The sequence below is a fragment of the Triticum aestivum genome, chromosome 3D, assembly GCF_018294505.1.
Source record: "Triticum aestivum cultivar Chinese Spring chromosome 3D, IWGSC CS RefSeq v2.1, whole genome shotgun sequence".
NCBI lineage: Eukaryota > Viridiplantae > Streptophyta > Magnoliopsida > Poales > Poaceae > Triticum > Triticum aestivum.
The window spans coordinates 108,761,906-108,786,407 of NC_057802.1; the positions used below are offsets into that span (position 1 = coordinate 108,761,906).

The 24,502-nt window shown below is 49.6% G+C and overlaps 2 protein-coding genes across 2 annotated transcripts; both read right to left on the reverse strand.

Annotated features, from left to right (window-relative positions):
• Positions 1–11,172: 11,172 nt before the first annotated feature.
• Positions 11,173–15,806, reverse strand: LOC123077726 (transcription factor bHLH30). Its single transcript, XM_044500037.1, has 2 exons — positions 14,394–15,806; positions 11,173–12,091 (listed from the first exon to the last, which is right to left on the reverse strand). Exons 1-2 carry the CDS (start codon positions 14,703–14,705, stop codon positions 11,603–11,605), a joined length of 801 nt encoding a protein of 266 aa, XP_044355972.1. The 5' UTR covers positions 14,706–15,806; the 3' UTR covers positions 11,173–11,602.
• A 3,402-nt stretch (positions 15,807–19,208) lies between these two features.
• LOC123077727 (protein DJ-1 homolog B) lies at positions 19,209–23,512 on the reverse strand. The gene is made up of 7 exons (XM_044500038.1): positions 22,916–23,512; positions 22,595–22,744; positions 22,308–22,490; positions 21,377–21,457; positions 20,196–20,399; positions 19,971–20,111; positions 19,209–19,803 (listed from the first exon to the last, which is right to left on the reverse strand). Exons 1-7 carry the CDS (start codon positions 23,234–23,236, stop codon positions 19,603–19,605), a joined length of 1,281 nt encoding a protein of 426 aa, XP_044355973.1. The 5' UTR covers positions 23,237–23,512; the 3' UTR covers positions 19,209–19,602.
• Between the last annotated feature and the right edge of the window lie 990 nt (positions 23,513–24,502).

A 24,502-nucleotide genomic window follows, 5' to 3' on the forward strand; every position in this document is an offset into this window, starting at 1 on the left:
GCTAGTTATTTTTGCCTATGCCACCTCTTTGATTGTACGGTTGTGCTTAAACTCAAAGCACAAAAAGTATGGGCCATCAACAAAGTTTCCACTTGTCAAAGTAAACTCGATAAATTCTTAAATTGCCTTGTTATTAATCACAAACCCACTTAAGATGCACTTTCAATGTGCTAAAAGTAGACTACGATGAAGGTGCATGAAGTGGTTAGACGCATGGAGGCAGTTTTCTTTAAGCATGGTTTATCCTCGCTAAAATTTACAATATTTTTCAAAAAAGAGAGCAGACTCTCCTATTTCAGTTAACAGAAACCACCATGTTCACAACGAAACTTAGAAAAGGACAATAAAAGGACAAAGGAAGCGTGGATCTGCTATAAACTAGACTTCCATGTACCGGAATCTAGTACAACAGTCCACAACCCCGCAAACGGGAAGTTCACTGCATCAACCAGGATCAAAACAACACACATGATGGAGACTCCAACACAAAAAACATATAAAGTTCATAAAGGAAGAGGAAACCCATGTCTAACTGAACGGAACTCCAACAAAAGAGCACAACATGTGTATGTGAAGGAGAGAATAAACCAACAAGAGAGGGAGGGTCAGCTCACCGCGATTCTGCTCGTTTACACCCGCCACCCATGCACCATTATGAAGACCTCATGTGCTATCATTTCGAATATTCTTACCCCCCATCACATTGCTCTTTGATTTTTTGGTTCTGTCTGCAAAACAACCTAATCATCGAGCCATCGAGCAACCATATTAACATGAATAGTAGGATCATCAATTCCTTTATTATCAAAGACAACACTATTTCTTAGATGATGGTCCAAAAGACTGCAGACATCCCAACTAACATGAGGTTTTCTCATTTTTACCAAATCTTTTAATCCACACATCAAACATTTCATGCACATTATCAAGAATGTTTATCAGATCAAAAGCACATTTCATAATATTCCAAAGCATTGCATATGCACTTATTGAAAAGGCTTTTGCCCCACTTTATACTTAAAGCAACCCGCCACAACCACAAGGTAACACAAATAAGTTCACACACACATGGCAGCACACGCACAAAGAGGTAGTAAGGGTACTACCGAGGGCACAACTCGACAAGCTCTAAAGAGAAAACACAACAACAGGTAGTAGCCAAGGACACGACCCCAAGACACTGCAACGACAACACGAAGTGCCTAATCTGTCTCAGGAGGTGGCGATGGAAGCGGGCGGGGTCAAGCGGAAGGCTAGCGCACGAAGATCGATGATGAAGATGTCGATGGCGTCCCGATCATGCAAGCGACTAAGCAATCGCCAAAGCTGCAAATAGCCACACATTTTAAAAATCATGCCAGTGGCACATCGAAGAGGAGCACGCTGGATAACAAGCTTATTGCGGACCATCCAGAGCGTCTAAGCAAGAACCCCAATGCCTAGCCACCTATTGTGGCGGGAGCGAGGCGCGGAGAACTGGAGTTCTACGAACAGGTTGGAGAAGTTGGTGTTGCACCAACGACCCCCAACCACCTCGCAGAAGCAACTTCAAAGGAATTGCGCAGGTACACACGTGAAGAAGATGTGATTCGAATCTTCCGCCGTGCAGCAGAGCGGGCAAGTCCCATCCCCAGGGCCATTCCGCTTAAGAACCTCCACCCCAGACGGAACCCGGCCCCGAGTCCAGTGCCATAGGAAGATCCTAATCTTCAGCGGCAACCGGATATCCCAAATGATAGCAAAAGGCGCGGGGCCGGGGAGGACGCAATCGCATGGTATAGCAACTTGGGGAAGAAGCAGCCCGACGGTTCCAGGTGCCAAGAGATGTTGTCGTGCGCGTGATTGACGTCCATGGGTTGGAGAGCGATGCTCTCGAGCAGCTCATTCCAGGCGGCCACTTCTGGAAGACCGAAGGGCTGACAGAACGCGAGGCGCCCTAAGTCAATAAGGGCCACCTCGACAGAGACCCGAGGGTCCACCGCGATGGAGAATAAGTCTGGAAAGCGGGCGGCGAGGGGGCGATCCCCCACCCACCGGTCAAACCAGAAAAGGGTCGAGGAGCCAGACGCAACCAAGACGGAGGTTCCTATGCGGAGGACAGGCAAGAGCTGGATAACGGATTGCCAAAACTGGAAACCACCAGTGCGCTGGCAGAAGGCAAGCGGGTGACCTCGAAGGTACTTGTTTCTAATGCATATGCACTTCATGCCTACTCTTCAAGGTTCCACATCTAAGCAGGACTAATTTTCATCCATGGTCTTCTTCCCTCTCATTATCGGCTTTCAAAAACCCTAGGATATGACACATCCAACGTACTGTTTTCAACTTTCCCGGGTTTTTTCCTTTCTCGTTAGCTTCGTGCAACAAACTTTGTTGTCGGTCGTGGTGAGTTCTGACCCTAAATTAAGGTTGTACTACACATATATATGGCGTTATTCTCGGCAGCTATCCACCGGACAAAGCCAAGCATAATTTATCTCAGGTATGTACGTAGTCTGCAACGGTATACACACAACCGTGGCTTCCAAGCAGGCCATAGTTAATAAGGCGCACGCACCATCGAACTCTTTATAGGAGCACGTCGTTTTCCTAAACCGTTGCAAGCTAGGTCACTCACGCATGACATGAGCATGCTGCGTTAGTGTGTTTGTATATGAGCCATGGCCAAGTAGCCTAGCTCAGCTTAGCTCAGCTTCGTGCATGTTTCCAAGAGTATTACCAACGAGAAAAACGTGATCATCGACACCGGGAACAAATGCCGCGCCAACAAATTTTGAAGAACTGCCTTTGGTAGTGGAATAGTGGCTGCAAATCGGCCCAGTGATATCTACGTTACGAGTAGCCGTTACCCGCAAAAAAAAAAATCTACTAGTCATTAACTTGAGGTTTATCTTTTCCTTTTGCCAGAAACTTGAGGTTTATCTACTACAGGGCAGTGGTGCTAATCTTGATTCTATCTTTTTTCCGGAATAAAGACAATACCTGCTGCATGCCTCTATAATTTATTATCCAAAATCGTCGGGCCTTTTCCTGCAGATTCTTACTTCTGCGCCACTCTTCCTGCACAGTATAGCACTTTAATATTCCTACCAGCCACAAAACGGTACTAGCATGGTAAGATTCCATTTCCATTTCCACAGGAGATAATTTGCGTACGAAACAAAACGTGCATTTTCAGGCCCGGAATGTGTAGTACGAGCGGATAAGTTACCTTCTAGAAGGAGGGATTAATTTTCTCAACAAATAATTTACACCGCCAGGTGGCAGATTCTTTCATGCAAATTCATCTTATATATCTTTTCGAAGGAAAAAAAATGCAAATTCAGGATAAAGAAAGTGGGCCGCCAGATCGGCACTGCAGTAATTATTGTTAGCAAAATAATACTACAAATGAGTAATTTTGATTTGGCATATATCTTTTAGGGAAATCAGAGAAGAAGTGGCAGGGCTCGATCGATGATGGTAGAAGCTGCTGGGTTATTATAATCTCAAATTGCAAGCTTGCAACTACTAACTCAGCATCTCATGATCATGCCTAGGATTCACATGTGCAGCGCCCTCCCTTTTTTCTAGCAGTTACGCATATGGAGAAAATATTTGTATTAATCGTTCGTGTAGTAGCTAGGTAAGCCATGATGCGAGAAGGCTAAATATACTAGTGTCCAAGCAGCAAAATGGTGGCGACCGACCGATCAATCTAACGAGGCCATCAGCAGCAACATTTGGATTATTTTCTTTCTAGGCACCTTAATACGGCTGGCGCGGGCAAAATAAAAGGCGAGGCATGTTGTTAACCATGTGATGACCCGCTTAGTTTATAGTTTCGCCTTACAGGCAGGCAGGTCACTTGAGCAGGAATCCAGACTTTATCGGCTCATGCTACTACATGTCAGCATGCATCTACACACAATGCGTGGTCGACCGATCCGTCCTGAAAGACTCGCCAATATATTCTCAAAGAAGAGTTCAGGTCTGTCGCCGTATGCATTTTTCCCAGGCTCTCGCTTGTTCAGATGCAGCGAACTGTCAGGAAAAATCATGGCAAAAATGGCCTCCGAAGTCAAGACCGGCTCCTAGAAAACCCCAAAACTGCGTCTGACTGACCTCACCTGCATCGCATTGATGTCCTCCTCCTCCTCCTCTGGCGATGAAGCCAGTTCTCCGGTGCCTTCCCTGCAGCACAGCTCGGATCTAAAATCTGCCGAGGAGGAAGGAAGGATGACGCTGCGTGAGTCAGCAGTAGAAAGGAGAGTGGAGTGAGATATACTTTGTGATTTAACTAGTCCTAGTATGGTTAGATTAAAGTTAAACGTACCCTAAAAAAAAGATTAAAGTTAAACGCTGCACTTTGGCGGGGGGGGGGGGGACTACTGACGGACGGACCTCTCTTTGTGGAAACCATCCATGATGATGATGCTGTCCTCCTCGGGCGGGGAATATTTGGTGGCGTCACCCCGCGTCACCGCAAAGGCCGGCCAGAAGAGCAAATAAGATTTTGGGCCGCTTTTGTCAGCCCAGCCCCCACCCACTGCCACTGCTACTGTGCGTGCGTGAGGCAGCGTGCCAAATCATGGCCGCGCTCATCCCTAGTTTAAGCCTAAAGCCTGCGTCTGATGCCGGTAAACACGCTCTCTCTCTCCCTCTCGTCTCTGTGTGGGACGAGCACCGTGGCAGTACGTGTCGCCCTGCGAGAGGCTGCCCAAAACCATTGTACTAGTACGTATACTTGGGAGGGTCAAGATAGAGTAGATAACCATCTGCCGCCAACTAGCATGGACGGGACGTCGCACGGCGCCAGTGCAGACCCTGGCGCGTACCTACGCTTCGGAATGCATGTCCAGGATGGAAGATGGATGGATTGACGGACGGACGGACGCGCGCACGCCGGCCGCCACCAAGGAACAAAACGGGACGGAATCACTCGTGTTGCCTTCGCCTTGCCCTGTGGCTGTGGGCGTGGGCATGGCCGCATGGGGGACGAAGAAGCAGCAGCGGAGCCGCGGATGCAGGCATGGCGTATGGTTATTCGATCGGTCCTAGCTGGAAATATCGTCTAGTATAGCTAGCTTTAATACCGCCGGTGCTGGATTAGCTGGAGCCCCGGTGGACCAGCCCGGAGACACGCTGGCGTTGCCATGCATGTGTGCTCGCTCGTTCGCTCGTACGACCGAGCCTGGCGGCAAGCAAGCGACCGAGGATATACGCACGCCCATCTGCAGCGGCTTCTTTCGCTCGCGCGCTACCCATCCATGTCCAACCGAGGGAGGCCGCCACGAGCGATCTCTCACGACGAACCAACGCATAAATGACCAAGGAGCTGATGCTAATCGCATGCATGGATAAGTTGATACCCCCCTTTTTTTTGCTGTACTCCTCCATGGCCGAGACGGAGACGTATGTAGTTCACGGCCAAGGAGAAGCGACAAACAATAACTTGCATATCCCAACCCTAGCTGCCCCTCCTCCTCCCTAGCTGCCCCTCCTCCTCTTCCCTTCCTCGCCGCCGCCGGGCAAGCCCGGGGCGCCAAGGATGGTGGCGGCGGGGCCTCGGTTGCCCTGCCTCTGCATGGGGAACTCCGGATCTGGAGCGGCGGCTTCATTGGCAAGGCACGGCCGGCTACCAGCCGTGCGGGCGGTGGATCTGGCGTCCCGACCATGCGGGCGGCGGGATCCGGTGGTCGTTGGCGGCCGGCGGCGGTTTCTGCGGTGACCGGTGCGCGCGATCTGGCGCCTCCCCTCCTCCCCTGTTTGGTGTGCGGGCCAACCTCGTCGGGCCGCGCTTCCTTGGGTCGCCGGTTCTGTACAGGAGGCGCTGCTGGTGGCGGGGATCTAGTTCGGGAGAAATCCCTGGTCGGCCATGGCCGGCCGCGTCGACGGCGACGCCCGAGGGTGCCGTTCCCCTCCTTGGAGGCGTCGGTATGGACTGATCCCCTCACTTCCCCTTCCTCTAGGTCTCCCGGGCGAAAACCCTAACTTTGTTGGGCGGCGACGGCGCTCACGGCGCAGTTCCCTTCTTGAAGGCGCCGCTTTGGGAACCTTGAGGCTGGGTGGCGCTTGTGGGTGGTGGGCGACGGCAGTGGTGCGGCCCTATCCTAGCATGGATCTGCGTCCGTTGCTTGGAGATGGACTCACGTAGGTGGATGTCGTCGTTTGGCGTCATGATGGCGGAGGCACCTACCAAGGTTGGCACCTCAACCTGCTCTGAAGATGGACTAGTGGAAGATGGCGGCGACGACACATGTGAGTGCGTCAGACCGGTTTGTGCCCCGGACCCGGTATGTGGCTCGGTCGGGGCCTCCGGCTTTAGATGTAAAGCTTAGGTGAGAGGTCTGGGTATTTGGCCCAGTTTGCACCCCTTCATCATATGGATTGGAGTAGCGGCAGATGTTGCCAAGATGATGGATTCAGGCATATTGTTGTACTACTTTGTAAGGTCCTAAATAATAATCAATAAAATGGCCGTATGCATCTCTCAGATGCAGAGGTCGGGATCATCCCTCCTTTTCTAAAAAAATACGTAAACGTCAGGACAGACCGTATGAAGGTACATCTTGCATGGTATTATAGTGATCTAAACAATCTTATATTTCTTTATGAAGGCTCAGAGGTACCCAAAAACCTTACTTCTGAATTCTGACCACAAGTTGTGATGTCGTACAGTAACAGTACATAACTGGTTACAGAGGCCGTGTGAAGGAAAATGTTGAAGCAAGCATCCACGGCGCGCGTGTTCCCCGCCGTGGAACCAACCATATGGGTGTCGCCCCAAATGCAAGAATTAATCATTTGAGACGAGCAGGAGAGCAACGGGGGGTGCACCTATCTTGTTTTTGTTTTGCGAAACAACGGGAGATGTATTATGCATGTGATCGAGATCATGAGAGTGGTTGGTACGGTATTCTACTGGTATGAATGAGGAGCTACCTACGCCAGCCGCTAGGGCCGGCATACCGTGCGAGAGATCTAAGGTTAGGGGCTGGTTCATGAGTGGTACGTAGTATGCTTGTTGGGCAAATGATTGATGTGTCATTAAAAGGTTGCATACGTGTTGCGTGTACCCAAGCTTTGCAGGAGGCCAAGATTTTCTTAGAATACTATAGCTTGGATCGATTTTGCATACAGAAACTGATCATATATATATACACACACACACACACATGCAGTGTAAATTTTTGCGTTAAAAAATATGCGAGAAGCGCAAAGTTATTCTTATGCCTTTCTTAAACAGTTCTACGGTTCATTCATTCATACATAACCCTCTTTTAACTTGAGGAACTCGATCCGAGTCATACAACAAACACACGATGCTAGTCAACTCAAGGCAAGCCAACCAAGCGATTCTATCACTAAATTACGGTTACACCAGGGATCTCGATGAGGTGGCAGCACATGTGGTTCTTCAGCGCGAGGATCAGTTAGGTTAGTGCTCCTTAATTAATCATCACTGAGACTGAGTGGTAGTAGTAGTAGCCTGCATGAACAAACCAGCTTATTCAAACCGTTCTTTAATCGTCCTCTGAAATCAACGTCCCTGCTGCAGGTACTGCTCCTTCGGGATCTGAAAAGAACCTAGTCTCCCGGGAGGTCATTCTCCTCCATGCTAGTGCATAATTTCTTAATCAGTCGGATACTTCACTTGGATATATGTTACTCTGAATAAACACCGCTGTCAGATACGCAGTAATTTACAGCTACTGAATCCACCATTGTTGCGTCCGGAAAACCGCGAGAGCGAGTCTGAACCCACCGGTGGTCCAGCTTGCTTTGCGGACGAACGCAAGGCGATCCTGCAAGCCACCATGAACACGTTAAGCGGCTTAATTACCTGGGACTGGGAACACGTTGATACAGATCTCACTGTCAGAGGCGAATAGTCTCTGCCCGGGTTCAACAGTGCCGGCCTCCAGTGGGGAGCGGTCAAGGTCATGCATGCTTGTCCCACCCAGACCCAGCCGAGCTGAAGTTGAAGCTGAAGCTCTCGTTCATGTCGATTCGACTGTTGCAACACATGGGGATGGATGGATGGATCCCTCCTCCTCCTCTCCCCGGGTCCTGTATATCTCTCTACGGTGGCACTGCACCACCTACCTGCAAGTCACCGTTTTTTCGAGGTTGCATGGAAAAACGGGCCAGGCTGAGTAGAGCCTGGTTGAGGAGATACATGCTAAAATACAACATCTGCATGTTGATTAGTTACCTGCATAGTAAAAGACTCCTCTACTTTGTGTTTGATGGTATACATGCATCGTGATTAGGAGTTAACAACTACATTGAGGTGAGCGGCTAAAGTAGAATGCTCACTCTCACTATGACTGGAACCGAGACTCCTCGCCTCCTCCTCCTCCGCGATGGTAGCACGAAGCGCGGGCGAGCGCCGGGGGTCCTCCTTCGCAAGCACGGGGGGCTGGAGCCCATGAACCGCGATAGGAGGTCGCTGTCGGACGAGGCGCCGCTGAGCTTGTGTCGTTGACGAGTGACCTCCGCAGAGAGCATGGACCGCACCGTTGCAGATCATATGGCACCGTGTCGCGCGTCCACAAACGCCAATACCGGCATGAAAAGCTCGAGGCAGCCCGGGTCGAGGCCGAATGAGATCTTGCGGGCCTGTGCATGCCATGGCCAGCAGGGGCAGCGAGCGCCACGGTGCACCGCGTGACCGCGAAGAAGGCGCCGACCACGCGCGCCTGCAACGAGAACACCCTATTGCGACAAGCAAGCACGGCGGGGGAGGCGCGTGGCAGGGGGATGTGGGCGGCGGGGGACGCGGATGGCACAGGACGGCGAGCGGCGGGGGGACACGGGCATGCGGGCGGCGGGGGAGGCGGGCAGCAGGGGGCGGCTGAAGGAAATATGCCCTAGAGGCAATAATAAAGTATTATATATTTCCTTATATCATGATAAATGTTTATTATTCATGCTAGAATTGTATTAACCGGAAACATAATACATGTGTGAATACATAGACAAACAGAGTGTCACTAGTATGCCTCTACTTGACTAGCTCGTTAATCAAAGATGGTTATGTTTCCTAGCCATAGACACGAGTTGTCATTTGATTAACGGGATCACCTCATTAGGAGAATGACGTGATTGACATGACCCATTACGTTAGCTTAGCACCCGATCGTTTAGTATGTTGCTATTGCTTTCTTCATGACTTATACATGTTCCTATGACTATGAGATTATGCAACTCCCGTTTACCGGAGGAACACTTTGTGTGCTACCAAACGTCACAACGTAACTGGGTGATTATAAAGGTGCTCTACAGGTGTCTCCAAAGGTACTTGTTGGGTTGGCATATTTCGAGATTAGGATTTGTCACTCCGATTGTCAGAGAGGTATCTCTGGGCCCACTCGGTAATGCACATCACTATAAGCCTTGCAAGCATTGTGACTAATGAGTTAGTTGCGGGATGATGTATTACGGAACGAGTAAAGAGACTTGCCGGTAACGAGATTGAACTAGGTATCGAGATACCGACGATCGAATCTCAGGCAAGTAACATACCGATGACAAAGGGAACAACGTATGTTGTTATGCGGTCTGACCGATAAAGATCTTCGTAGAATATGTGGGAGCCAATATGGGCATCCAGGTCCCGCTATTGGTTATTAACCGGAGAGGTGTCTCGGTCATGTCTACATAGTTCTCGAACCCGAAGGGTCCGCACGCTTAACGTTACGATGACAGTTTTATTGAGTTTTGATGTGCCGAAGGAGTTCGGAGTCCCGGATGAGATCGGGGACATGACGAGGAGTCTCGAAATGGCCGAGACGTAAAGATCGATATATTGGACGACTATATTCGGACTTCGGAAAGGTTCCGAGTGATTCGGGTATTTTTCGGAGTACCGGAGAGTTACGAGAATTCGTATTGGGCCTTAATGGGCCATACGGGAAAGGAGAGAAAGACCCCAAAGGGTGGCCGCACCCCTCCCCATGGGCTAGTCCGAATTGGACTAGGGAGGGGGGGGGGGGGCCCTTCCCTTCTCCTACTCCCACAAGGAAAGGAGGAGTCCTACTCCCGGTGGGAGTAGGACTCCCCCCTTTGGCGCGCCTCTTCCCTTGGCCGGCTGCCTCCTCCTTGCTCCTTTATATACGGGGGCAGGGGGGCACCCCATAGACACAACAATTGATCCTTGAGATCTCTTAGCCGTGTGCGGTGCCCCCCTCCACCAAATTACACCTTGATAATACCGTTGTGGAGCTTAGGCGAAGCCCTGCGTCGGTGGAACATCATCATCGTCACCACGCCGTCGTGCTGACGAAACTTTCCCTCAACACTCGGCTGGATCGGAGTTCGAGGGACGTCATCGAGCTGAACGTGTGTAGAACTCGGAGGTGCCGTACGTTCGGTACTTGATCGGTCGGATCGTGAAGACGTACGACTACATCAACCGCGTTGTGATAACGCTTCCGCTGTCGGTCTACGAGGGTACGTGGACAACACTCTCCACTCTCGTTGCTATGCATCACCATGATCTTGCGTGTGCGTAGAATTTTTTTTGAAATTAGTACGTTCCCCAACAGCGGCTAGGGCGGCGGCCGACAAGGGGCGAGCGGGCAGGTGAACGCGGCGGTTGCTGCGGCAGGGTGCGGCCATGGAATGAGGAAGGGGACGAGGGGGCAGATGGATACGTGATTAGGTGCTGACACGTTTCCAGCGAGCCACCCGCGTATGCTTCCTCGCATCGCTCGGGCCTGACTTGCTGGAAATGGCCGATTTGAGCATTTGCAGCGATGCGGTAACAATGATGCTTTAAGAACTGTGCTATATAGACTCAACAATGTTTGCATATAACTAAACAACTCAACACCGAAAAGATACTGTATATAGCGGGCCAGCTTAAACTTCTGTGGGGACCAAACGCATCCTTAGCGTAGGTGGGAGTACGTGCGAGCGTCGACGGCCAGCTTGTTCGTCAAGAATTCATGACCTCATCAGATCAGAGTCAGGGATGTGCCCATCTTTTGTTTGGTTTGTCATCGACCTGCGATGGGCGCGGCGGTACGGACCATTGATTGTTCCCTGCCTGAACACCCACTTGAACAGTAGGACGAGGGCTACTGTGGCAACAAGGTGTCGGTGTAGGCGTCGGTGCGAGATTTTCAGATGCATGCAAGGGATCACTTGTGACCTGCAGGAGCACAAATTTGAAATCAATCGATATGTAGCCAATCTTGATATATTGCTGCTGCTTCTTTGGGGGTAGCTGTACTGATTTTCTTCAGTCCAGCCTTTTCGGAAAAAGAACATCTTCAGTCCGAATCCTGAATAATTTGCAGTTGAGAGCGGAGTAAAACTCTGTCATTTGAGAAAATAGACAAACTGACAGGTTTAAGTTCCACCCAAAAGTCTGAATAGCCTGGAAAATGTCAATTCTTATACAAATCAGAAGACAATCAACCCAAGCAATGTTCACATGGCACTTTGCTTTTGTATCTCCACGAGCCACGACCGATGAAAAGTCAAGTCGCACGATCTTTGCATCGCAGGCTCAGAGTCAATCTGTGGGCGAAGCCGGATGGATCCACCATGCATGCACCAAAGCGTCCTACTGTCGGTTGGACGGTCCGAATAATCCGTGGAGCCGGCCGTGTCAACAAGAAGAGCTGGAGGAGTCGAACGTGGAGACCCTCCGGCGTTTGTTGCCGGCCAGGAGCGAGTCCCTCGGCGAGAACTCGAAGGCGGCGGCGGCGCTGGCGACCCTGTCGAGCACCGAGTCGAGCGCCTGGCGGACCGAGGCCGCGGTCACGGCGCCCTCGCGCGACATGGCGACGGTGATCCGGACGCGCCCGCCCAGCGTGGTGACCTCCGAGCCGACGACCCTCGGCGCGAGCGGCTGCAGCGCGCGCCTCACGTCGGCGAAGAGGTCCGCGCAGCCGTCGCCGCAGCTGAGCGTCGCCTTGACGAGGAAGGCGGCGCCGGTGCGGTCGTGGTGGGGGGATTCTTGCGGTTGCTGGACGACCTCGACGGTGACCTCGTCAGCGCCGGACGGGACGGGGCAGTGCTTGCCCACCCGCGCCGCCTCGCTCTTGAGCTTCTTGACGTGGTTTATCACCTCCGCGAGCAGCGCCGCCTTGTCCATCTGCAAAAGCCAGTAAGGGAGTAACCATGCATGTAGCGATGTAGACGTACGAGCAGGAAGCTGGCAATGCCGGGGTTTGAAGGATCGTCCATTCGGCTCCATAGTTTGCCTCCATTGCCGCGTCTCACACGTCGGCCACCCGCACCAACGTCCCGCGACGCCCGTCTGATCGCCACCCAAACGAACCGGGCCAAATCGTAGATATACTGTCTAACTAGGCTTTCTATGGGCGGAGAATAGAGGGACTCTATGGACCGCCCAAATATGTCACTTCTATTATGTTCAAAATATTTCAATTTAATAAAATGTTTTTCCAAAAAAAAATATTATAAAAAAAATTTCATGCAATGAAATTTTTTGTTTACTAGAAAAATACTTTTTTCAGAAAAATGTTATAGATTTCATAATTCTTCATATTTTTAGCAATAGAAATTAAGGCATGAAAAACAAAAATAAACAAGTAAAAATAAAAATAAAATAAAAGGAAAACCAAAAAAGGGAAATGGAAAACAAAAGCCAGCGAAGTGACGGAGAGAAAAAAAAAGGGGCCATACCTAATAAGGCAAGGGGCTTGCTATTTGTGGTCCTATCTTACGCGATAGGCGTAGAATAAGATTTGCCGCAAGGCAATGAGCCATGTTGTCCTCAGAAGAAGGTAAGAAAGTGCAACGGACATGCCAGATATGTCCATATATCAGCCGACCGAAGTGCCAATGTTATTTTTGTGAGTTGCCGATTGCGCCTGGCTGGCTGATACGTATGCACCGCCGCTAGCCAACATGGGGTTGTACAATTGTCCACTAGCAAGCTGCCCTAGTCTATGGTGAATAATTCATAACTTCCATGCGAGTACAGGTGCCACAGCACGGTGACGAGTTGCCTTCAGACTGGTAGCCACACGCTGCCTATAAGGATTCTTCCATGAGGAGTTACCATATATCTAGAGCCAACCTAATAGTTGACATGTAACGTACTAAGTTTTAAATGTGTATTATTTTGTTAATAGTTGGCCCACCTTACAATCTTACAGTGTCTTGGGATCATGCCGCAGCTGGCTACTAATCTTCTCTTATCTCTTCTCCAACTTATTGTACTTGCTCTTAGGTGAAAATTGAGTATCCGGCATATGATGTCGTTTATGAGCATCCTTCACTCTTCCAGATGTGTTTGTATTGAGGTTCTCGTGATGCTTCCACTCTGTTCCTTCTTTGGGGTAAAAATCCATGGGACGATTTTGATGGTTTAGGTGGAGGTCGTGAGGGCATCTTTTTCGAGTTCCGAACCCTCGACTCTTCATCGGTGATAAAGTTGTTGGGGATGCGCATGGAGAGCTAAGGGGCGCAAGGTGGATTTTTTCTAGGACGACAATCGTGATCGTCAAGCCCATTAGGGTTGAGTGCCCGCCATGCCCTGCTTCTCTTGGGAGGACTGATTACTCGATCTTCGGCTGCCCATTCGCAACTAAGTCTTGGGACCGACTGGTTGTCCCTTCCGTGGGCTCCTTTGCGACGCATTCCCCGCTACTCACCCTTCTATGCTGCTCGCACCTACGAAAGCATGTAACACCCCCGAGCTGACTATCGGTACCGGGTATAAGACCACTACGTCTGGCTACCACCCGGGTCTAGACTAGGCTCACAAAACCAACACTAGCCTTTTCGGCACACTTTATCCTTACTCATGCACACTTGGGTCAACACCCGAGTCGTTCACCCATCCTCAAATTACCCTAAGCCAAACACGCTTAACCTGGAGGTTCTTTCGAGATGAGCTTCCGAGAAAGGAGATGCACCGTGTTCAGGGGCGGATCTAGGCCCCAGGCCGGGGGGCCCAGGCCCAGGGCGCGAGGCCCATTTCCTTTGTGGGCTGTAGCAAAAGTACTATAGCAATTGCTACAGTATACGAAGGGGGCCCGGGGCGCTGGGCTGGGCTGGATCCACCCCTGACCGTGTTGATGTGAGTATTCTATTAACCCCAATGTTATAAAAATGGGAATGGGATGGTATTCTGCGGGCAAGAAGATGCACCGTGTTGATGTGAGGGGTGGTATTCCACGGGCTCGGGCCCTCCCTATCCCTTACGCCCTAGTGCCGCTATTGGTGTGTGTTGGCTATGTGTATATGCTCGATGACTTGTCATTTGTTATTCCAGACCGAGTTTATCATTTTGTATCATCTTGATGCTTTAATAACATCATTTTCCGAAGAAAAAAAATAGGGTGACGAGAAATAATTCAACTGGGAGGAGTAAAAGAAAAAAAATACAGAAATTAGCGACTCAACGAGGAGGAGAAGGCACTGACCTTGTCGGTGCAGGGGAGCATGCTCCGGAGCGTGGCCAGGTGCGCGTTGATCCTCTCCCTCCGCCGCCGCTCCGCTTCGCTGTGGCTCCTGAGTGCCGTCGCCGCCTTCTCCTCCCGCCCTCCTCCCTTCCTCTTCGGCACGTCCGCGGCGGCGGCTGCGCCCAGCTCCCCCGTCTCGCCGTCCAGCAGGACCGACGACGTCGACGCTCCCAGCTGCTGGCCAAAGCCATGTTCAGGCCCATGCCCGCCGCCGAAACCACCGTAAAACCCATCGTAGAGCCCCACCGCGCCGCTGAAGAGGCCAGAGTTCATGTCGTCCCACAAGGCCAAAGGATGCAAGATCGAGAGCGTACTGGCTGCAGCTGCAGCTACAGAGAAATCGGCGAGGTGAAATGCAAACCAGGGGTCAGAATATTGTTTCTTGAACTGCCACGGGGGAGACAAGCTCGATCGACGCTTGCGAAGCAAGGATTTACAGGCACGAGGGCCAAGAACCGAGCACGCTTTGTCGTCCCGAATGTCGCAGATCTTCGCGACAACGACGAGAGAGGAGCAGGCTCCGAAGCACAAGCACCTGTGTTTCCCAAGAAATATGTTGACCTGCAGCAGCCGCAAGCGCAGACAACGGAGGCCAACAGGAAGGAAACAACAGCGAGACCGACGGCCTGGTTCCCAAGAACACGGTGGTCCAGACAGGTCAAAGACCTTCTCCCAAGGTCAGTCGCCTCAGAAATGGCGGACCTTGGGAGCAAAGCTTCCAACAAGATCACAGGAAAAGCAGAGCCCTGTCGTTGAAGCCGCGGAGGACAGGATCAGACACAAGAAGGAGAAGCGCGCAAGGATCGTAGCTTGCTCCCTGAGACTGTTCACGAACCGTAGGACACAAATCGAAAGAGGCAGATCGAGAGAGAGGAAGAAGCAGAAGACCGGAGCGCCGAGCAGGCAGGCTCAGGTGCCCGGAGGCCGGTTGGGAGGGCAGGACCAGGAGGGGAGCTCGACGCGCCGTAGCTTCCTCTGCTCGGACTCCACCCTACTCCCGCCGGCATCGGTCCTCGGCGTGCCGCCATGCGCTTCCATCATCGCCATCGATGGGCTTCCGCTCGAGGGCTGGCGCAGCTAGATCAACTCGGAACTCCTTTGCTCTATAAACGGGATCATCTTCTCTTCTCACGCAGATGGAAGCACTATGTGTCCGCGGTTCCTCTCAGTTTCTTGGCGACAGGCCGTTTGGATTGTGGTTTCTTCCTCGAAAAATTCTGCGAGGAGAGGAGGGAGAACAAGTGTTTCTTTTCTAGGGATGCTGTGGAAGTGTGGAGCTTGGAGGAAGAAGAACACCCGTTGTTTCTGAAGAACGGAGAGCTACCTCTCTTTGATGGGAAGGGTTGGGAAGAGGGATCGTCTGTAGCTTGTTATATGTGTGCGTCTGATTCGTGGTTGTTTTCTAAATTTGACACACAGGATAAAGACATGCTGTGCAAATTCTACGCTTTGCTTGTTGGATTTGTTTTTTGGTTGCTTACTTGGCGACTTGGATCTTTGTTTGGGTATATCTTCTTCCTTGTCCTGGCCCCAGATGGTACCACCAGAATTTCTTTACCACTTCGCTGGTATCATCATGAAAAAAGAACACCTCCGGCCTCCCCCACTTCTCTATTACTAGTATACACGCAAAGTTTACAAGATCCAACAAGTCTCAAGATAAAACAAGAAGAGCAGTAACTTTTTCCACTGCAAGCATGACTTTTGCCACCAAACTTTGCATCACCGAGATTCAATGAGCATATATTAGGTAGAACCGTAGAAGTGGCTATTCAGTGCCCCAATCGTCAAATTTAACTGGTGATAGCAACATTGCATCAGTTACATTGAAAAATGATCTACGTCTCCATATTACCCTAGATTGACTGGCCGATCATAGACGCCGTATTGATCCTTCAACCTCCCATCCCAGATTAGACGCCGATTCTATGATTTGCAACTCTATTGTAGAAATTCAGGTAATCAAAACTCTCACAACCTTGGTGACGAGGCATTTGGCGCATTGAGCTACCCTTGTTGGTTTGCAGTAGAACAACATCTTATATCTTATGCATATCTTGTAACTTCTTTATCCTCAAATTGCCCTTTTGAATAACATATCCAGTGGATAGAATAGTATACATAAAATGAATGGGCATGTATTACTTGGGTGGTTCAACTAATTGAATATATTTTCTATACACCCTGCAATTTGTTTTTGCGATGATCTTGCCGGCCAGCACGGCTCTGAACTTCTTGATGTTGCCACTTCAACCCTTTTCCTTGGCTGTAGCCTCCAATAAGTTATCTATGTTATCAACTGTTCTGTGTGACATTCTGATTCTCCAGTCGTCCTCATAAGCCTATAATAATTCGTGACAAGATGTTTGGCTTGGACAATTGAGTCCCCTCATCCATTAAACAAGCAAAAAATGTTCTTGCGAGGTGACTAAATCCATTTCCTTTTGTTTGACCTAGCATATAAATCCTTCCAAGACGTGTGTGGTTGTACCAGTAGGGAGTGCTACAACATGTCTGACCAGGTCGATCAACCTCAGTTGGCATGGATTATCAAAGGGAAGTGCTACAGACATCGTGGCGATCGCGCCCCGCAGGCTTAGGGTCTGACCGTCTCCTTCCTCCCGCCTTCGTGCTCGATAGCCTTCCACTTTGCCCCCCTTCTCCCCCGCCACGAGTATTTAACCAAAAACTACCACAATTCGCGGACGAAAACTACCACTTTACGATTTTGTCCCGAAAACTACCACTTTTTTATTAATCCGTGGCAAAAAACTACCAAGTGCGAAAACTGCTCGCTTTGCCTGGGTTAAACGCGAATCTGACTGCCCGACCCCACACATAAGCGGGCTAAAAATGCAATCGGGTCCCTAGTTTTTCTTAAAAAAGCAATCGGGTCCTCCGCCTCCTTCTCCTCCTCGTCGCCGGCCTCCTCCTTCCCCAGCCGCTTGCCGCCGGCGGACGGGAACGGCTGCTGCTGCTGCGGTGTGGAACCGGTCGGTATCATGCACTCATGTCTACAGTATCGTATATGTATCTAGCACCTAGCAGAGCTTAATCAAGCTAGCAGAGGATTGCCACGGCGACGAGCAATAGGAGCGGGGTGGCCGTGGCCGTCGACGTCTTCTCGGGCGACCTGGTATTGGTGTAGGCCGCCGCGGGGGAGGCGGAGGAGGTGTCGGGCTCGGAGAGGGAGCTGAGGCTGAACCGCGGGTTGGAACCGTAGAGCGCCTGCATGCCGCGGACGTTGTCCAGGTTAGCTCCGTCTTGCGCGTCCGCGGCTTCAGGCTCGGGTACATGACGGCGTCCGGCACCGACGAGTGCGCCAGCCCCAGCATGTGGCCGATCTCGTGCGTGGCCACCGACTCCAGGTTCACGGCGCCGGCGCTGCCGAGGACGGCCCAGCGCTCGGCGGCGTCGAGGTGGAGCTGGCCGCTGGGCGGGGAGAAGGCGTGGCCGAGCACGCCGAGCGGCCCGTCGAAGGGCTCGCCGTCGCCGTGGTCGCCGGAGAGGAAGCCCACCCTGACGTCGGCCATGTTGTAGTCCCGCGTCTCGCGGAACCGCACCGGGATGACGCGCGCCCAGCGCGCGAAGGCGCGGCGGAAGTTCCTCCAGATGCAGCCGTTCCCGTCCGCCGGCGGCAAGCGGCTGGGAAAGGAGGAGGCCGGCGACGAGGAGGAGAAGGAGGCGGAGGACCCGATTGCTTTTTTAAAGAAAAACTAGGGACCCGATTGCATTTTTAGCCCGCTTATGTGTGGATCGGGCAGTCAGATTCGCGTTTAATCCAGGCAAAGCGAGCAGTTTTCACACTTGGTAGTTTTTTGCCACGGATTAATAAAAAAGTGGTAGTTTTCGGGACAAAATCGTAAAGTGGTAGTTTTCTGTCACGTTTCCGCGAATTGTGGTAGTTTTTGGTTAAATACTCCCCCCGCCACACACCGACAACATCCACCGCTGCCGCCACCGTCCAGTTCGTGTGCTGTAAAATGTGGCTCATTATTGGATTGCAGGATGCATCATCATACAGGAGGTCTATCAGATTCTTGGGAAGTGGCACTTGTACGAGTGCCTACATTAGTGACCGGATCACTGTCACTGGAACAGCACAGTGTTACTCGTCATCTTCTATAGATCAACTTCTATCACAAGGAAGCAAAAGTGATTGGTTGAGCAGCTCAAAGCTGACAGCACCAGGGACTAGCTAATAATCCCTCCAGGGATAATCTTGAACACCTGGCCCTTTTAGAACCATGTGTTCCAGAATTTAATTTTGAGCATTGCTGTCGTGGTGTCAACTTGTCTTCATTGGGTTAGCAAAAATAAACTCGTCTTCATTGGAATGTTTAAAAGGAGTGTAGTACTCACCTTCCTTTTCTACTGGAATTTATATTACTAGCGAAAATGTCTTGGCTTTTAGCCTTAAAGTGACCACAATGTTTGAGAATTTTGGGAAGCAGCAGCTAATAAATCAGTCGAACCATTTGTGCTGTCGTTGTCATCCATCATTTCCGCAGGATGGCGCACACACAACACTTCAACAACCTCAGGATATGCAAAGAGTACCACAGTAAAAGCAACAAAACACTTAAACAACAAAAAGCAAAAGTGCTTCCAGCCTAGACCATCTATGTTGGAATGGAGGCAGCATTCTAGCATGGAGCACGCTAAAATGGGATACCCTGGCAATGGGGCTATTTCATTTTCTCGAAAAGGGGGATGATCCCTGGCCTGCGCATAGAGCGATGCACACAGCCATCAATGGGGCTATGTCATGAAATATACCGGGCAAGTATGTATCTTTTTAGCATTCAATCAGAACTCACAATGTTAAACAAAACAAACAGATGAACTACAGTCACAGGTGCACAGGTGTTAAGAACAGACGACTGCAATGCGCCTACGGGCGAACGGATTTTCTTGACCAAACAGCTTATTAACAATTGAAAGTGGGACTTACTGCAGTTTCTCAGCTTTTCCCCGACGAAGCTAAGATGATACCTCCAGTTGCACACGGAAAATATGCTGTACATTCACCTCTCTGTTTACGGTATGCTTCTATAGTTCCAGCAAATGTACACACAGTTCCTACCAGTGCAGGCATTATCTACACAGAGGCGGGGTTAACCACAGAGTTTGCACTTTGCACTGCACACAGCACCAACTCAGCTTGTGATCACATAAAAACAAACTCCTTCGCTATACTGACTGCTTTCTCTCGACCAAATAGCTTCTCAACAATGGCCAGGGCGAACTCTGTCGCAGTCCCTGGGGCTCTGCTAGTGATAAGATTCCCGTCAATCACAACCCTGTTCTCACATAGGCTCTGGTCTGTAAGCAGGTGCGCCATGGGTGGAAATGCCGTCGCCTTCTTCCCCTGCAATGACGGAAAATCCTCCAAGTTAGATCAGCTCAAAACTTATAAAATGTTTTCTCCAAAATTCGGGAATAATGCCTTCACTGCTATCTCTAGATGAAAACAAGATGTCGTAGGAGCATAATGGTTTTTAACACACGTGATGTGCATATTTGTCATCACAGTACCTTCAGTAAACCGTGGGGCTCGAGGACATGAGCTGGGGAAGCACATATTGCACCATAGGGTTTACCAGATCCTGCCTGCTTTTTCAGTAGATCAACAAGTTTGTCTGTACTAGCAAACTTTTGAGCACCCGACAGACCGCCCTGCATACAATAGGCACTTGAGTAAGTGAAGTGCTCTTAAGAATACCACTAGACAAATAAATGAATAGCTCAACAGTTATGTACCGGCATGACAATCAGATCAAATTCCATTTTAGCAGCTTCGTCCAACATCATGTCAGCTATCAGATTAAACTTGTGACGCCGGGTCACGATTTGCAGGGTATCCTCAACTGATGCAACTGTAACATTTGCACCTGCTCTACGCAAGACATCTATTAAATTAAGAGCTTCAATTTCCTCTGAACCATTAGCAACTGGCACAAGAACCTGCAAGGGATATCACAGAAAAAACAATTACATGTATATCAAACTCAACTCACATTAAACTCCAAAACAGGAAAGTGTTAGCATCAGGCCACCATACCAAATCCTGCAGGTTTATTGTCTTGTTATTGACTCATTTTTTATCTTCTCATATTTAATGCCAGCACGTTTCTTGCTTAATATTTCCATATGAGCCAATTATTGCCAACTGATGACATGTGTTCCTGAACTATGAATAGTCTACACAAGAACATATAGGACCCTATTGAGTGGTAACTCGACTATGGTACTCCCTCCGTCTCAGTTTACAAGTCCTACGCGTATACCTAGGTTGTCAATTTTATCACCATAATATAAACTATATAACACAAAAATTATACCGTTTGAAAATAGAACATCTGAAGTTTATATTGGTATATTTTTTGTAATATATGACTTGTATTAGGTTGGTCAAATTGACGACCTAGGGGTACGCGCACGCCCTGTAAACTGAGAGAGAGGGAGTACATGCTTATGTGCCTCTCCTCCCCCACACTACCCAAATAAATGCACCATAGATCATATAAATGGAAGTTTACAGCTGCTTACACCAATTATCGTTGTAACCACTTATTTACTACAGTAACATACCGCTTCCTTCTTACATAAACCAGGAATATGTATTTAATGAACAACCACGATCCGCTAATACAATTGTAGTTATGACTAATAGGTTTAAGAAACATGTGAATATATTGTTCGACTGTCAACATTAACCAAAGGTTTGTAATCATGAACGCTGATTTTATGGCAGACACAAGATTGGAAGAGGATGGAGAAAGAATGCCCAGGAGCAGGCTGCAAGATGTCACCTTTGCTCAAATGTTTGTAAACAGAAGTAATATAAAACACATGAGTTATCTACGGAAGAAAAGCAGAAGGCAACCTAAGATGTGTGGATATCATTTTCTTAACAAGTGAAATTCAATTTCATCTCATACCTGAGGTGTACCACTGCATTTCCATTCAACCGAATTAAGCTCTTCGCTGGTATACTCGGCTCCATGTTGAGGGCGCACATACTAAATGAAAACAAAACACCACTGAGATTGATGAAATACGAACCCAAAAAATTCAATTCCAGAAAATTGTTCAGAAAAAACTACTTCAAGTTATAGGATCTTATGAACATAGATCAATAGATGGTTTTAGTTTTTTCTATACTATCTATTTAGTGTAGCAGTTTTGAATTGGACCTATAGATCAATCCTAACCATTGGTCTGCTAAATCTAATGGGTGAGAGCAATTGGATTCGTGGTGAACAGTAAACCGTGGCTGTCTCCATCCTATAGAACCATCGCATCGCATCCTTCCTAGAAAAGCCCATAAGTAATGCGCCCCCTGGGCCATGTTGCAACCTGAGCAGAGGAGACGTTTAAGCCCAAGCGAGATGGTCCGGTTAAAATACTTCTTTTTAGTTCTTCTCTTTGTCACCATCAGTGCATTGTGTATTAATTTATACTTTTGTTATACTTAATTTCTGCCTTGTATAGTGACATTTGTCATTTTTTAAAACCAAAATCACTCTGTAATTTAAGACATGCAACACACGTGTATACATACTAGTAAGGATAGTAGATGAAAGGGTGTCTCTGTTAGGACATTAGATCATACCAGCCCTGTAGACCTAAACATAATTCCAGTGTGCGTTATTTGTAAATTGTAAGGTGAAGCAATAACCCATTCAGATAACTGATTCACAGTAAATCACCCTAAGTGTAAATTAACAATTTCCAGGTATCACCTATGTGAACAATATCCTTTTTATTGTACAGAATCATATATTGAAATTGCCATGTTATTAATAAAGAAAAAATCTGTAACAAAGCAAAAAAAGAAACAGATATAGGGTGCTGCAGTTTATAGCTCACCAAAGGTCCAGCAACCTCCTCCATCTTCTCTTTGTCATATAGCTGCTCCACCAAAGCAAGAGCAAACTCGATTGCTGTTCCTGGACCCTGGCTGGTCACCACATTTCTATCCACCACCACCCTGGAGTTCACAGGGATCACTTCAGCAGTGAACTTCTCCATGAACGACGGGTAGCAAGTTGCCTGAGGTAACAAAGGGCAACAACAATTTGTGAACGCAATTCATCTTTCCAACAAAACCACCCTCACAACAGTCAATTGATCCTAAACGTTGATCAATTATTCACCTTTAAACCTTTGAGCATGCCCCAATGGGCCAACGTCACTGCCGGCGCAGCGCAAATGGCGCCGTAGAGTTCCCCCTTCTCTGCATGCATCTTGACCATCTTCTCGAGTACTTTACATTCTCTAAGATTAGTTGATCCCGGCATCCCGCCCTACACCGAATTAAGCAGAAATACCAAATGATCAGGCCATATGTATCAGCATCTTGATCTTACAGCGAGTGCGCACACCAATGGAACAGTTAGGCGGACTCGGCGGTTGTTAATTCAGGGGGAAAGGCTGATTGGGGAGATTGTGGTCGGAGAGGGGAGTGGTGGACGCACCGGCAGGGCGATGAGGTCAAAGGCCTCGCCTTCGAGGTCGGCGACGCGGGCGTCGGCGACGAGCTTGACCCCGTAGGCGGCCTCCACGAGGAGGCCCTCGTCCCCGGCCGGCGCGAAGGCGACGGTCGCGACGGTGACCCGCGCGCCGGCGCGGTTGAGGACGTCGGCCGTGGCGGCCGCCTCGACCGGCTCCGTGCCGGCCGCGACCGGCACGAGCACCCGCTTGGCCGGGCGGGCGGCGGCGGCTGCGAAGGCGCGGGAGAGGAGCAGGCGGCGGCAGGAGACGGCCCGCCTCGCCAGCGAGGACGCGGCTGCGGCCATCGGGAATCCGGCCGGGGATCGCGGGGCGAGGATTCTTGGCTTTGCTCGGCGGAAAGGTGGTGCGGCGCCGAAGCGAGAGTGGGAGTCTCGCCTTCTTGCTTCGCTTTCTTTTCTTCCGAGTAGTTGGGGCTGCTGCGAGTAGCCTTGATTCCCGTTCTCTTCGCCCTTTTTGAGGGATTGATTCCCGTTCTTGGCCGTGCTGAGTGCTGACTTGCCGTCGCTTTTTCTGGATGGAAATGCGGTTGCCGTCGTGTGTGTCAGCGAGTCTTCTCGGTCGCCGTCGTTTTTCTAGATAGAGTAGTGGTAGTGGATCATGCGCTGGACTCGATTGGTAGCATGCTCCTGCCTGTCGTGCAATTTCTTCTGTGGATAACGATGAATGACTCCCGTTGGGGCAAGGGGCAAGGAACACGTGAGCCTGGCCTCAGTATCCATTGAAAGAAAGCTCAAAGAAGAGTCCGGAATTAATGAAGCCATCAACCGGTAAATTTGCATCGACCAACATTGAAAACAAAGCGAGAAGATACATGTTGTTGTGTAAACAGCTAATCGGCTTTGAGGAAACCACGAACAATGAGGAAACCAATGTTGCAATTCGGCTAGAAGTCGAAGAAGCCGTCCATAGCGAGCAGACCACATCGTAGGCACACCAGCAGGACCTTGGGGAGGAACAAACCGTAGTTGAAGGGGCGCCTTTGCCAGCTCCATGAGCTCTAGTCGACTCATTATCGACCTCCTCCATCTTCGAAGGGGCTCCCTGTTCTCTCACCCTGTCATGAAGGGCGCCAATCCATCAGAAGATGAAGATGCTCACCCGAGGGCTAAGGTTAGAAGCGACGCATTGTCATCCGGAAGACCAAACAAGGACACCATCACCAAGCTACGACGACCTCGGCCAAGGGAAGCTTCGGCACTGAATGACACCTACATTGTTGAAGACATTGTTGAGAACATTCTCCCCGTCTTCTCAACATGACATATCTTGTTTAAATGCTCTCTCTGGGAGCCAACCGAATAAATGTTTTAACTCTCAAGAGATACTTTCACTTTCCAGAGAAATCTGTACGGTCAAATCTCACAATGATGGATAGAAGAATACGTAGAGCTACCAAAAAAATGTCCACATCTAGTGAAGAGCCGAACCAACGAATCCTTATCTTCATTTAGATAAACCGAAGAACAAACAACCAAAAGCTTATCTAAATCAAATTTCCTTTCTCCAACCATAGGCCTTTTAAATATCAAGTTTCTTAAAGCTACTAAAGC

Bases quoted from the DNA above. Each gene is read 5' to 3' on its own strand.
- LOC123077726 (XM_044500037.1), bottom strand. From the start codon at position 14,705: ATGAACTCTGGCCTCTTCAGCGGCGCGGTGGGGCTCTACGATGGGTTT. The intron at 12,092-14,393 runs GTCAGTGCCTTC...TGGCTTTTGCAG, and splicing joins TGCTCCCCTGCACCGACAAG to ATGGACAAGGCGGCGCTGCT.
- LOC123077727 (XM_044500038.1), bottom strand. From the start codon at position 23,236: ATGGCCGCAGCCGCGTCCTCGCTGGCGAGGCGGGCCGTCTCCTGCCGC. The intron at 20,112-20,195 runs GTACATAACTGT...TATTGTATGCAG, and splicing joins TTGATCTGATTGTCATGCCG to GGCGGTCTGTCGGGTGCTCA. The intron at 19,804-19,970 runs GTACTGTGATGA...CCGTCATTGCAG, and splicing joins AGCCCCACGGTTTACTGAAG to GGGAAGAAGGCGACGGCATT.